We start from the raw sequence: 14,444 nt of genomic DNA, 5'->3' as shown, positions 1-14,444 counted from the left end.
AAAAAAAAAAAAAAAAAAAAAAAGAAAAAAAAAAAAGAGAGAGATGATTCACCAAGAAGCTAACATTGTGTCCTAAAGAATAACAACTAACTTGGACAGGCATACACTGGAGAAGTGTGTCATGCTACTACTACAAAAAAAATAAAGCAACTTTTCTTAGGAAAAGGAATTAATTAATTGACCATGAAGTTATGTGCAAAGTTGTGTATCCAAGACAATGGCAGCTATGGACATCAACAATGGAACTGGGCTAGGTTTCTTAAAACATTACATTAATTGAAATAGTTTAAAAGATGTTTGTGTGCATTAAGCAGCTATTTCTCAGGCTGACCACTGCAAAAAGATCACCAAAGGCAAAAAACCTCCAAAGCACAGCTGTTTCAGAGAGCTGGCCAGGAGCTGCTGCAGCAGGAGGCTCAAGCCATGTTTCATCATCTCATGTTCATGCCTGAGGCATGAGGTAACCCTTGCTATTCCCTCAGCACTCATTCTGCTGGCCAGGAAGGAAGCAAGGAATAAAATATGCCTTGATAATAGCACTAGAGATGTTACCAGTTAGATGACTTGGGACTGATGGTGATACAGTGGCTTAGCAGAAAGAGGAGAAAAAGTGACAAGAAGGAAGGTTCCTCCCTGGCTTATCTCCTACAGGTCTTCAGCTACTGGATGGCAAAAACATTCCCATATCCCAGAAAAAGACTTTCTCTTTTCCAAGCCACAAGCTGTGGCAAAAACTTTATTAAAAAAAAGGGGGAGGGGGGGTGGATGAAGTTAGGAATTCAAATAGGGAAGTGATTTAAATGGCAGCCTTCACTTGGTGTCCTCAGATGAGCTTGCAGTGCAGCAGAAGGAGACTCAACTATCTCTGACATACAATTTCCCAGAATTTTCCAGAACATTCTGCAACATGTTTAGCAATTCACTCTTAAATTATACCATCATTAAATGTGTCACTACAGAGCCTAATCCAAACCCAAATGAAACTGATGGAAGAACCTCAACTGATGTGACTAGTTCTTATCAACCATTGACACACGTATCTTGACTGACTTTTAACAAAGAATATGAAATACTGCCATTTCTTTAAAAAAAAAATAGTTTTCAGATAAATTTACACAGGAAATACTGTATCAAGTGCAAGCAAATGGTACAGTATCTCCTTCCAAAGTCCTCTGCCAGAATCTCTTGAACTCTGTACATTTTGTAACAGTTCTCTTCTGAGACACACTCAGCTAAAACTCACACAAATTTTATATAAACAAGAGAGTAAATACAATGGAATATATTCTCTTGGGAGCAACACACAATGTAAAGCAAAACCTATGAAGATCTAGGGCACTTTGTTATTGCCCATTATAACTGTATTCCAAACATCAAAGTGAAAGGATAATGCCTCATGTGGATGCAGGCTTTGTTCACTTCAGTGCTTCAGTATCCCCATGACCAATTTGAACAATTCAAGTTAGTTGTTGCCAAAATCTAAAGTCCATTAAAGTAGAATGAAACCTCCCTATAATCTAACTCTTCCTACTGGCCATGGTAAGAAAAGTCATGGAAGAAGTAACCTTTAAATTTTCCATGAGAAATGTGACTCCCTTAAGGCAAGACAGTAAATTTTACTGTAATTCACTTACGGGAATGAAAAAACACAATAGAAGAAAGATGTCTCTGTAGTGCACATTTATAACATCAATATGTTTCATTGCCTGGATTTCCATTCCAGCACGCACTGATCAAATTGCTATCTCATGATATAGTTTTAAAAGTAACCAAAAATCTGATCAAATTTGATTTGTTCTACATTCTTCTCATGAGAAAAGCAAGTGGAATTTGCTTTGAACGCAGAGCATTCAGTTTGGAGAACTAAGAAATGAAAAAATTACCGAGTAAGCCTCAAGAAATGAAAGAGGAGAGGGCTGGAAATTACACAATATTTGAGATGTGCTATTGATGGATATTTAAAGTGCCCATATTGATAGATACTCATCCCTGAAATGCTCTTCCCAAATTTCCAGCACTGTATACTGTTGAACACTGTTTTTTAAAATAAAATAACCCCCTAAATTAGTTCTTCTTTAAGCACACTTCTATCTGTGAAGTTAAGGAAGCTGTCAGCAAAACAAAGCTCATTATTCCCATCTTTTAAGTAGGAAAAGCACAGTAGGAGTCAGGGTAACGATTTGCCCACAGCTCTAAGCAGGTTAACATTTTCAGGCCACTGTTTTATCCTCTGGGTCCCCCTGCCTCACACTTCCCCAGCACATCTTGTTTATAGTAAAGAAATTAAACTGAAATAATAAACCAATCAGTATTGTATTATTAATACCTCTCTTTTTCTGTGCTTTGTAGATGGGGACAGAGAGACAGATGTGTTTGTAATGTTCAGTCTGTTGAACCTGAAAATAAGAGTGTGGGCTGCTTAAAAATATAGCCATCAACTTATGGAGTTGCCACTGTATTCAGTGTCCGCCATGTAGCACTCAAAAAGATTTTGTAAAGCCAACTTCTGCTGAATGTACTCATAAATATTAGAATATTCTTGATATGCTACACTGAAAACATTCAATCTGAGCTGTGAGCAACTAGTGTTGCATATCAATTTTTGGAAAATGCTAGTATTTGTATCCAGAGATCCTACCAGCAATACAAAGTGGCAAGATACTGAAACTGGCAATACAATGCCTTACGCAATTATTTTGGGTCGAAGTATCCCATTGTACATAAATTCACATCATGAAGTTCAGTACAAAGCAAACTAACAATGGACTTGGCAAAGAGAAACAGATCAGCAGCTGCACTGGGAATTCAATGGAGAAAACTATTTTAACACTCCATGTGTACATAAAATTGTCTTTGAAACTGAGATGCAAATAATATATATTAAAATTAAAATTTCTTAAAATAAAATTCAGGCTTGCTTAAAATATAAACCAATTTGAGAATCAAAGTTTTTGGAGAGCTGTGATTAGCTGATGAGAGGTGTTTTAGACAGATGATATAGTAGTTGGCACTGTATCATTATTGCCTTGCATTCTTTTTTCCCCCACACTGGCTGTTATAGTTCATATATACAATTTTGAATACATTTTAAAGTCTTTTGGAGTTACATTAAGAAGTCAGCAAATGACACAAAACTTGTCTTTCTCCATGGGAGGAGGAAAAATGGAGCATATTATGCAAATATAAAGCAATGCAGGCATTGCTCAACATAAACAATACTAAACAGTATAATTTAAAACAAAAAATGCAGTTACTGATTTTTAATATCTGCATTAAAGGTCTCCATTCTAAGTAATTACATTTTGTAGGGAATATCTTTAAATGATGTTGTGCCTATTTAAAAGGAATTAGAAGAATATTATACCAACAAGGTGAAGAAAATACATGTTGTTGTGATCATTTTTTCAAATACCTTCCCCTCCCCCAATATTTAAACTGGACATTACTAAAACTGCTACAAAGAACACAAATTAAAAGATGGATTTGCTATTTTAAAAACAATTATTTTGAGATTTTTTTTTTCCTTTTCTTTTAGGGTGGATAATTGGCCAAACTCTCTCATCTTTTTTATGCTTCCACAAAAACATACCCACCTACTGCTTGCTCTGAGCCCAGGTGGGAGACAGGCAGAGGATTTTTGGAAGAGAGAGATGAGCTTATGTCACCCAATATCCACATGCTAAAGGAAAAGGCTTTTTGGACCTGGGGAAACCACTGTCAGGGTCTGCCTAGAGAAGCAAACTTTATTCATGGATCAAGCAGCAGTCAGGTGAGATACAGCAGCTGATGATGTTGCCTAACAACATGTCATCTCTGTGGGGAAGCCTGCCTTAACACCTGGGCCAGTACAAAGGCTCCCATAAGGTTCTTGACTCTTCCCCAAATCCCCTCCTGTCCTGTGGAAGAGCTGTCTTTTAACTGTACCAGCAATCCTTCAGATCATGTGGGTATTTCAGCAGTTCCCAGGTATTGCTGAAAATGGCAACACTTATGGCTTTGTAGTGCAAAGCCTGACTTGCTCAAGAGAACAACACTGGAGGCAGGCTAAGAGAGGAGGGAGAAGTCCCTGCCAAAATGGGAGCTACATGGTTGGAAGGGAAAACCTCTCAGGAAGATCAAATGTACACCCCCACAAGCTTCCATGTCAGTTTTGAACCCTGCTTGCTCTGCCTCAGCATTTGAATAAGGCTGCAAGGGCGGAGTGAGATCCTTCACTGGCTCTGTAGCACTGCCAAGCCCAACACTTGTGCTCTTTCCCACAGGACAGGAGGAACTGGAGGAGCCTATGAACCTTCTGGCAACACCAAAACCTGCCTTCAATAACACACCAATCCCTGCTTTGCAGCAGGTGTCCAGTGCTGCCTGCAAAGTGGCTCTGGAATACAAAGTATTTTATGGACCTTTTCTGAAAAAAAAAGAAAAAAAAAGAAAAGAGAGGGGAAAAAAGAGAACACTAGGGAAAAAAAAAAAGAAACAAACAAAAAATGTTTTAAAAAGATGATGTCTACTTTTGTTTTGCACGTCTTCCAGCTCTACAAAAAACACACACAGAATAACTACCTGGCAGTCCACTGTCAAGACTTGTCCACTGATATGCAGAGTGACTTCCACCTTTACCAGCTGCCACTAATCACTTCCAAAAGCTGCCAGCCCACAGCCTGCATTGGACCTCCTAGATTTGTACTCCAATACACTCTACATCTCAAAATTTTAATTAACAGGAGAAGAAAAAAAAAAAGAAGTTCATCTAAATCAATTCAAATGTACCATTTCTCCCAATTATTGTGAATGCAGAGGTCATCATCATGTTGCATCATTACATTGAGGAATAATTTAGCATGAAGTTCTATAAATTAGCTTAAATAGCTTGTGTGTTTTCATCCATAACAGCATATTTCATAAAGATATACCACTGCTTTTCTGTGTACAAGCAACTAAATTGAACAGGCATATTACATCTATTTTGTAAGAACTTTAATGAGAAAAGCCTGATACGAACCTTCCCCCACTGCCTAGCTATGAAATTTAAACAGAAGAAAAAAGAGATCTTATTTTCTGCTGCACATTAGACTCTGATGCTCCAGATTGCCTTTTTTTTTTTTTTTTTGAGGAATGCACCACATTCCTGGTATTTCTATTCAACACAAGCTTTTTTTTTAAAGAAAAGGGTTCAATTTTTACAGTGACATATGTAAGAAAAGAACTGACAGAAACCTCTGATATATCATTACAACTTAATCTAAGGAATCATCAGTTTAAAGAGAAATGGTAATTGCATATAAAGTACAATCCAATCCCTTAGCTGAATCAAGGGATGGTAGTTTAGGATGCTATATATCAAACCTCAAATACCCTACCTACTTTTATGTCCTGACAGTGGATGACCTTTCCAAAAAAAAGCAGCACAATGCACCTACATGCTATAAACAAATAAGAATTCTTATAGAACCTGTGTTGCATGCTGAATTCTTTACAAAAAACCCAATAAAATAAAATCAGAGAGAGCTCCATCAGTTTTGTTTTGGAACACTGGCAAGTACGTACATAATGACTTTCCCCTCTTGAAACGTCTCTGCTTCATTCTTATGCATAGACTTGAAGGGTCATTTATGTGTTTGGCTTGTTGCATCAATTCAGAGGATAGAGTTACTGTAAAAATTTACATTACTGCAGGCTTGTAGTGATGAAGCAGGCAAGCATGAGAAGAAAGCCTTTATTGCTTTTATTTTAGATTTGATGGAAAAGTGTAGTCATTTAGTATGACAACAGCCATCATGAAATTTGATTTGTTTATTGATTAAATTATGTTTTATTTAAGCAGAATTTTGAAAGCATTGAAATTTCTAGATAAAGCACAAATTTGACCTACCCATTCAGATGGTGTTGCTCCTGAATTGATCATGTATTTCAATTTGCTGTACCCACTTCAGTTTATAGTTGTGACATTTGCAGTGCACCAAGGACACTTACTGAAACTCAAACTTAATTTGAGTAAAACACTACTCTATATACTACTCTCCCCAGAAAACTCATTTATTAAAAATGGGCAAAAAAAGTTTTCATTTCTCCTAGAATGCATAAATTGCTTGTAACAAAGATGGCACTTTATTTAAAATCAATTTATAGAATGCTTTACTAAATAAATGTATTTTTGAATCTTGATGGCTTAGGTTTTACTGTAACTTGCTACTCTGCTGAAGGTCTTGGAATCACAGGTGGATTAGTCTCTTGGTACAGATAATAAGGTGAAGGACAGATTTTTAAGAACTAAGCAGTGCTAGCTTTCAACTAATGGTACAGCTCACCTGCAGCCCAACCAAACCTCTGAGCTTTTCCCCCATACCTGCCAACAGCTTTTTTCCTGTCTTTTTCAGGTGCAAGGCTGAGTTAATTTTGGGCTGGAAGAGTTCCCTGAACCTGCATGCAGGTGCAAAAAAAAAGGACAGCACTGTGCAGGGACAGATTTAGATGGCTGAAAACACTACGGGTCACCTTGGTTTGAAATGCACCACGTGTTTCTAATAACTAATGCAAGCTTCAAACCCCTAAATTCCCAAACATCTCACTGTTCCTTATATGCAACACTACTCTCATTCATCTGTTTTTTCTTCATTTATTTCTCACTTCAGTTATTCCAAAGAACTCAAAACAGAAAAACACTTAGTCTCCAAATCAAATTTAAATGTGTATTTGCGGTTCTTGCTATTGGGTTTTTAACAGTTTTTATCTTTTTATGAAGTTATTCAAAGCCGGTTAAGGTATTTCAGGTTCAACACTTTCTAAACATTTTGTCTTAGTAAAGCTACTGTATTACTAAAGATAACAAACCAGGTTATAAGATAGTGAAGACAGCAAATATTTGCCTGCAGTATCATAAAGAATAGGAATTAAAATTATTGTTGATACCTGTGGTTAAAGGCAGATGAGTGACAGTAGTTAGACAGGTGAGAGTGAACCAGGTTGATGCTAATGTTGCTCCAGATAAAAGCAGCAGCAGTATGAACTTCAGCATGCCCCTGATAAAATCTGCAAATCTGAAATAAAAGCACACATCAGAGCAGTACAAATGATGATTTGCATATTATCTAAATGTGATGCTTGACAGTTAATTCAATATATTCTCACTGAACATTCTGGAGACTATAAAAACAATTTATTTGTTTTTTAGATTCTCCTTTTCAAAAATAGAAAAAAGATGTTTTTACAGAATGGTGATATTTCTAGCTGTCAAGCTGAAGAACCATGGATTTTTTAGCTGTCATGAAATAACAACCAAACCAGAACAATTCTCAAGCAATTCTCAAGGCATCAAATGAAAACACTGGAGGAAAGTGTTTTTTTTTTTTTTCCTTCTGATTTGTTGGACACAAGATCTCACCACTACTTCCATCGCTGTTTTGTCAGCATTTGCCAGTTTCCCTTGGCAGACACAGAGCTCCATTAGCATATGAGGAGGCTGCCACGTTTCATTCAAGACATAGTTAAGTGTCAAGATTCATTCCTGTGGGAAATGGAAAAACTCCAAAAAATTCCAAAGAATCCCTAGTTGAAGATGACAAGGAACAGCTTCTGAACCCTTGGATGAATTGGTGATGAAGCCTGTGGTAGCTCAGGCAAGGAAGGAACTCTTTACACAGGGGGTCACTCTGCCAGTGGCTGTTTTGGGTTGAAAAGTTCCAGAAGCCACAAGCTTGGTGCTATTCGTCTTCTACACAGATCCTGCTGACAGACTGGGGGAGGACAGCCCCACAAGTCCTCAGGCAGTCTGGCTGTTACACAGAGGGAATTATGATCTTTATACCTCCTGATGGTACAATTGGTTTTTTCATCTTTTTTTTTTTTTTTCCTTTTTCTTTCAAGGAGACAGAATGCTTTTGAGCAGTGCTTGTGTGGCATAATTATCAGTGCAACTGCTCTTTTCAAAGGGGATGTCAACCTAACTACTGGGAAAGATATTAGAAAAGGCAATGTCATTTATTCATGAGTAGTTTCCTATAATCTCCTGCTTAGATGTGATTTTGGGATGGACACATTAGGTCTGTATTTTTAAAGCATATCTTCTGCCCCCACAGGCTCGTACTTTGATTAGGCTAATGGCAGCATAATCCACCTAGCTTGGTCCATGATGAAATTTGTCTGTCCATCAGCTAAATGCCTTTTCTGCCCTGACAAAGATCACTCTGTAGGCAGAAACCTCATAGCTTACTTGATAAATGCAATGCTACATTTACATTACAAAGAAATGATACCAACATTTTGAGAATTTCCAAATATATCGTCAGAGATGTAGAAGTAATGCAGTCAAACACTCTCCATTCCCCCAAACCAACTTCTTTCCTTGTATTTTGATTCTCCCCATGCCTGAATTCCACAATGAATTTAGCAGTGAGTAATTCAATAAGCAGTAGTGGGAGATCAATGCTGCATATAATCTGAGAAGTTTATGACTGCAGTGTTCAAGTGGCTTATGCATTCATCTCCAATAGCCAGAGGTCAGCTGGTACTGGTGGATTTTTTCCTAACAATCCAATCAAGGAGTCAGGATGGCCTCACTGGTTTGCCAGTTTCTTTAATTATTCCTTGGGATCACTAAGGTCAAAATCAGCAATTTTAAAAGCTTTGCAGAAGCATCTCAAAGTGTAAACTTCCAGCTTATTCGACAGAGATTCCCACTTTGCCTGCTGGCAGACATCACTGTCCTTACAGGCAAGGGCAGTGACGTAGATCCTGTCTAATGAAACACTATGAGAAACATCAGCTTCCTGGGAGGGACATTCCCAGACAACAGGTCTGGGGGTGATCTCCAGGGGATCCTTGGTCTCTATCCCACCACCAAAGATATGTGGGCCTGGGAGGTTGATATGCATCTAAGCCATTCATGACAGCTAAGTGGAGAAAATACCTGCCTTTACCAAGCAGCTGTAACTCTTCCTGACACAAAGATCCCAGTTTGGGTAGCAGTGTGCTCCAAAGGGTTCTCAGATATCATAGAACTCCAAAAAGGTCAAATGTATCCCAAAGTAAAGGTTTATTCAGCTACTGGATTCAGCCAGCAATAGAAATAATAGAAAAAAATAATAACCTAGCCTGAACTTGGTTATTGAAGGACTTCTGTTTCTTTTCTGGTTATGGGAGAATAAGGAGGACTGTACATCTAGTCTACTCTTCGTAACACTTGCTTCAGTCAAAAAAATATGAGAAATTACTTTTATCCTCAGACCCTGTACTTGATTTCACACCTTTGTTCTGTAGAAATCCTTCATCATCTAGCTTGTAAGGGACTGTCTGCAGCTGCTAAAAAAGCAGGCACAACAGGAGAGAAGGTGTATACTTTGCCAGACCTCTGAGTCTACAGCTGGTAACAGTCTCCAGCTCCCCAGCAGATCCAGCCCTAGGCTGTATCCTACAGTTAAAATCACAAACCTGCACTGCTGGCAATACTGTTTGTTGCTAAGGAAATTATCACCATGCCATAAAGTTTCAGCATTTTGACTACACTGCAGGTTAGAAGCAGTAACTGAAACTGAGCCGCAGAGGACAAAACCTCAAAAATATCTATGATCCTTGGCAAATGTGGGGAAAAAAATTTAAAAAATCTGAGAAAAGGAAATAGATTTATGTTTCCATGCAGTTATATGAATGTGGCTCTTTGACACTGCTTGTCTTCAAACTAGTAGTATTTGAAAGCTGACACCAAAGGGTGGCACCTACCAGCTGCCCAAAATAGGCCAGGCTTTTCAATTATAAAAATGCATCAAACACATTAGCTAAACATGTATGTTCATGGCTATCAGGACAGCAGTGGGTGGAGAGCAGAAGGATTTATGTATAATACTGAGGAAAACGTGCATCATTTTGAAAATGAGATAGATAAACAAATTTCCAAACTGGGCATTACTATAAATACAGATGATTTAACACCTACTGTGATGTACAGGATCTACTGCTACAGGGCAAGGCTCAGGTTTTCAAAAATTGTAAATTATACAAGCTGCATTGACAAAAATGGAAGAAGCAAATTCCTAAGATGCACCAATTTTGCTTTGGCAAATTAGCAGAAGAAAACAAAAAGGAAAAAAGCCCACCCCAAAACTAACAGCATCTTGAGAGATGGCTAAGAGAGAGAGCTGCTTGCTTGGCAAATCACAGTTCTGACACTGAAATATATCAACTTGTCAGCTTTGACAAGAATCATTACTTAATTTTCCTAATTACAACTTTCAGCAGATTACAGTCAGACTCGTCATTGATTCAACCCTACACAGATAAATGCTGAATAGGCCTAGGAGGGAGAGTCATCCATCAGAAGTGACAAATCACCTCCTCCCTCCCTTTCTGTATGCAAACCCTCCCGTCCGAACTGTGCATCGCCCAAGTTAGAAAGACATATTTGAGACAGACTGTTGGTATTTCTTAAATTTACTAAATGCTACAAAATATAGGTATTCAACAAGGTTTGAAATCAATTTTGAAGTAGTTAAAGGGACTGTCAGCATTTCCTGAAACTTAACCCAGGCAATATATTAAATAAATTAATCTACCATAAAGACTGAGATTTGCATGTTGGCATAGAGTCTGCAGATTCTCTCCTAATAAAGTTAATTGAGCTTCTAAGCTCTACTATTGAAATAGTTGCAAATATACCAGAGATTAATTCATGATGAAAAAGATTAAACTGGTACTCTACCTGCTTCAACATGCAACCCATGGCATCTGTGTCATTTACACCAGTTGCTTTTAAGCATCTATTCTCTTACAGAGAAAACATTGTATCTGAGCTTGGCTAATCAAAAGCAACTCTTTTTAGAGGAAATCAGGGCATGAACTTCATTTGGCTAGATTAAGTCCTTTGGCCTGCATCTCGAGTGGATGGGAGAGAAGCACTTGTTTCTTTTCCCTAGGTCAGGAGTTTTTTCCTCTCCCTGCTGCAGTTGCTAGGCAGCCTGCAAAATGTCAGGATGTGAAACCTCACATTTCTTTATGCATTGTGTACTCTGATGAAGCACAGCAAGTGAAAAAAAGAGTTTCAAAAAGAAAAAAAAGTCCTAAAAGATCCCTCACTCCATCCACAACACCATGATGCAACCAACAATTGCAGGTATCTGCACATGTGCTAAACTCACTGCAGAACTGGAGCCTAAAGACTGGACACAGAAAAGCCAGGACAATGCTCAGATACCCCAAAGCAAGGGGAACATGTAATTGGTTTTAATCACATAAGAAACTCACTGCTCAGGTACCTCCTAAAATATTTTTCCTCCCTCCCACCATCCTTTTTTCCTAAAGAAGACCTCAGTGAAGAAGAAGAAGCAGCGTTTTGGAAGGGCAATCCATTTCTTGCTGTTCCACTCCCTGTGTCATCAGCATTCACAATGGCCAGAGACAGCTGTGTCTGGATTTATAAAAAGCCTACATACACCCATACTGTAGCCCATAGGATACAGCACAAAATGGTTAGGTTATGCAGGAATCCAGCAACCTGCCCAAAATGGGCCCAGACTCATTTCTCTGTGGAGGAACATAATGTTACCGTGGCTAGGCTGCCTGTGCTACATTCTCTATATCCCTTTGGGAATCAATACGCCCAGAAGTGTTAATGGAAGGAGACAAACAATACTTTCTTCAATGCTTTCCAAATGTGCTACAATGAGGTTCTCCCTCATACTAGGCAGCTGAATTCACCAATGCATACAAGAAGCAATTGTCAGGAACAAGAATCTGACTTCCAAATTCAGGTGTATGCATGTGGAGTTCCCAATCCCCAGCAACTGCTAACATGGTACCAATTACTGCTTTACTAGAAACAAATTATAACCCCAAAAGGAATTTTCCATTTCAAGTTTCTGGAAGATGAGAGAAAATAAGTTCTGTTCTTAACAGGATAAACTAAATGACAATCACAATTGAAGAAATGGAGAAGAACCTGTAATTATTCCTACCTTGCCATTGCTATGCCAACAACACAACCTCCAACTGTAGACCAAAATCCAATCCAGCCTGCATCCACCTGACAGGGAAAAAAAATCAAAACAAAACATAGAGAAATGTGTTAAAGCTGAGAAAATAAGATGAGGTTACGTTCAAAACAAATGTTGTGCAGGAGCTCCAAACTGCTAACAACAGCTCTCTACAATCTCAAGTGCAAGGCTTTTTCTGGGAAAGGAAATAAATTCACCACAAGAAAGTATGACTAAGTAGTCTATGCCCTAAATGTGACCCCTCTTTATGGAATCTGAGTAATGTCCTCTGTTTTTTTTTTATAATACTCTATCAAAAGCTTAGAAATCATCTTCTCCCCACTTCATCTTTTCCACCAGGCACACAGTATTTTCTTTCACTAGAGATGCAGCAGCCAACAATACTCCCATTTGTTTACCTACTTCTTCCTTCTTGTCAAGAGGTGTGTACAGTTCTGAAAACACTCACCACTGATGAAGAGTCAGCAGGGAGAATTGTGACAGTCTGGAATGCCAAAGCTACAATTAATTTTGTTTAAAATTTCAGGGAATAAAGTGGTCCATTTGTATTAATAGCATGTTAAACATAAAAACCTGATAAAACTGCATGCTAGTGCAAAATAAAAATATGCCACTTACAAAATAGCTGCTGATTACCAGGCAGGAGATACTCACCTGGCTTACATGAATGGGTGTTAATATCAAATCCAGAACACCAGACCAGCCAGAGAAAACACCCAGTGGTATCGCATAGGCTAAAGCAATCATCAAGAATCGGAAATTGCTGTGAAGATGAAACATTGCCATTAGCCTCAGCTTATAGTAAAAATTGCACCAAGATTAGCCAGGAGAGTAAATCACACCCCAGAATCTATATTCTGCCATCAAGAAAAACAGAAAAGGTCTGAAGGAGAAGTGAGCCAGAGAAAACAAGAAAGGTATCCAGCCATGTCACTGAATTTCTAGTGACTGATATGTTACTACCTTAGCACTGTGATAATAGAAAAAGCCACTCTCTCCACAGAGTTCAAAGATTTCTGTAATATGCTGGGCTCATACATTTCTCATTTCTGCAAGCAATTCTTCCATGCATTGGCATGGGCAACCTACTCAGCCTAAGTGTATGCTAGGAATAATAAGCACTAATTTAAAAATTAATTTAAAAAAATAAATATAAATAAATAAATAAATAAAATAAAACCAATTTAAACTAGAAAAGCTCTGAAAATGAAGTAGATACAGTTGCAAGAGTGAAAAACTTGAACTGGCAAAAATCAGAGACAGATATAATACTCTAAATAGTTAACATGTTTGCTTTTCCCCCCCAGTTATTCAACCTTTAGTATTACGTGAAGGTGAAACAGTCAAAGCTATATCATCATCTTCAATGTATAGAGCTAAACAGGAATTTAACCAACCATTTCCCTACTCACCATAACTGAAAGCAAATGTGAAATCCTTGCTAAGAGTCATCCAAGTTTTCCTCAAAAATGTTTCAAATGGAAAAGAAAATATACTTTGGAATCTTAAACAGCAATATTTTAAACTGAAGAGATTTTACAGTGATTCCAAGGTCAGTTGTCCCATGGGATATCTGTGTAACCCCAAACGTGGCTCCCTCCAGTCTCAAACCATTTACATAAAATTGATCCTGATCAGTACCAGGTCCTTGGAAAGCAGTGGCAATTTGATAGCACAGAGTTACGAAAGCCAAGAGGGAGAGAGACATTCAATTACTCTCCAAAAACATTTGTAAGTTTGCAGCTTGTGCTGTTTTACTCCCTTAGATGCTCCACACACAACACACCAGCCAGTGCTTTTTGCACTGTTCTTTTTCACACATCCTCTTCTTGAATAATGCATTTCCATCCCATGAACATATCCTCCGCTTTCAATACCATTCGTGTCAGATTTACCTTTTAATCCAAAGAAAAAAAACTCTCAAACTTTTGGCTCTTCTACACATTATATTATGTTATATTTCTCTGAATGCTACGTCTACCTCACAACTATTTTTTCTTTCTCGAGAATGCCATACTCTTATCTTAGTCTATCTCTTATCACCTTGGCATTTGATGCTATTTAATGCTGTCCATGGGAAAGTCATCTCAACATCTGTAGAATAAAATAAAAGGGAATTTTGCATGGACCTTACAGAGCCATATTTTAGATTGTTAAGAGGAAACAAGTCTGAATGAAGTGTTTTGAAATAAAAACTTGCTGAATATTCAAAATCTTTGACTACCTGAACCTCAACTTCATTAAAGAGCTACTTTTGAGGGAGTACTTTGTCCCTTACTTGATCAGCATTTTCTGTGGTGTGTTTGTATTCTGTAACTCAAGCAACAAGACAGACTGTGATGTGGGATAGCTGCTCTATGCCACATCCAACCCCTAGTACCAATCCTATAGTAACAGCTCTGCATGATGACAATCTCCAGAGACAGAGCCTCCACAACAAGGAAGGTGACTAGGAGAAAGGGAACC

General features: G+C 38.1%; 1 protein-coding gene across 1 annotated transcript in view; it reads right to left on the bottom strand.

Moving 5' to 3' along the window:
• Positions 1-14,444, bottom strand: part of SLC49A4 (solute carrier family 49 member 4) — a 70,228-nt gene that overhangs the window by 13,966 nt on the left and 41,818 nt on the right. Inside the window, exons 5-7 of the mRNA XM_015634676.3 lie at positions 12,633-12,741; positions 11,940-12,007; positions 6,907-7,034 (exon numbers count right to left, since the gene is read on the bottom strand). Coding sequence (XP_015490162.1) covers positions 6,907-7,034; positions 11,940-12,007; positions 12,633-12,741 — 305 coding nt within the window. The remainder of the gene's footprint in view (positions 1-6,906; positions 7,035-11,939; positions 12,008-12,632; positions 12,742-14,444) is intronic.

Source organism: Parus major, chromosome 7 (assembly GCF_001522545.3).
Source record: "Parus major isolate Abel chromosome 7, Parus_major1.1, whole genome shotgun sequence".
Classification (NCBI taxonomy): Eukaryota; Metazoa; Chordata; class Aves; order Passeriformes; family Paridae; genus Parus; species Parus major.
The sequence above is the reverse complement of the archived record's forward strand: the minus strand, read 5'-3'. Positions and strand labels throughout refer to the sequence as shown.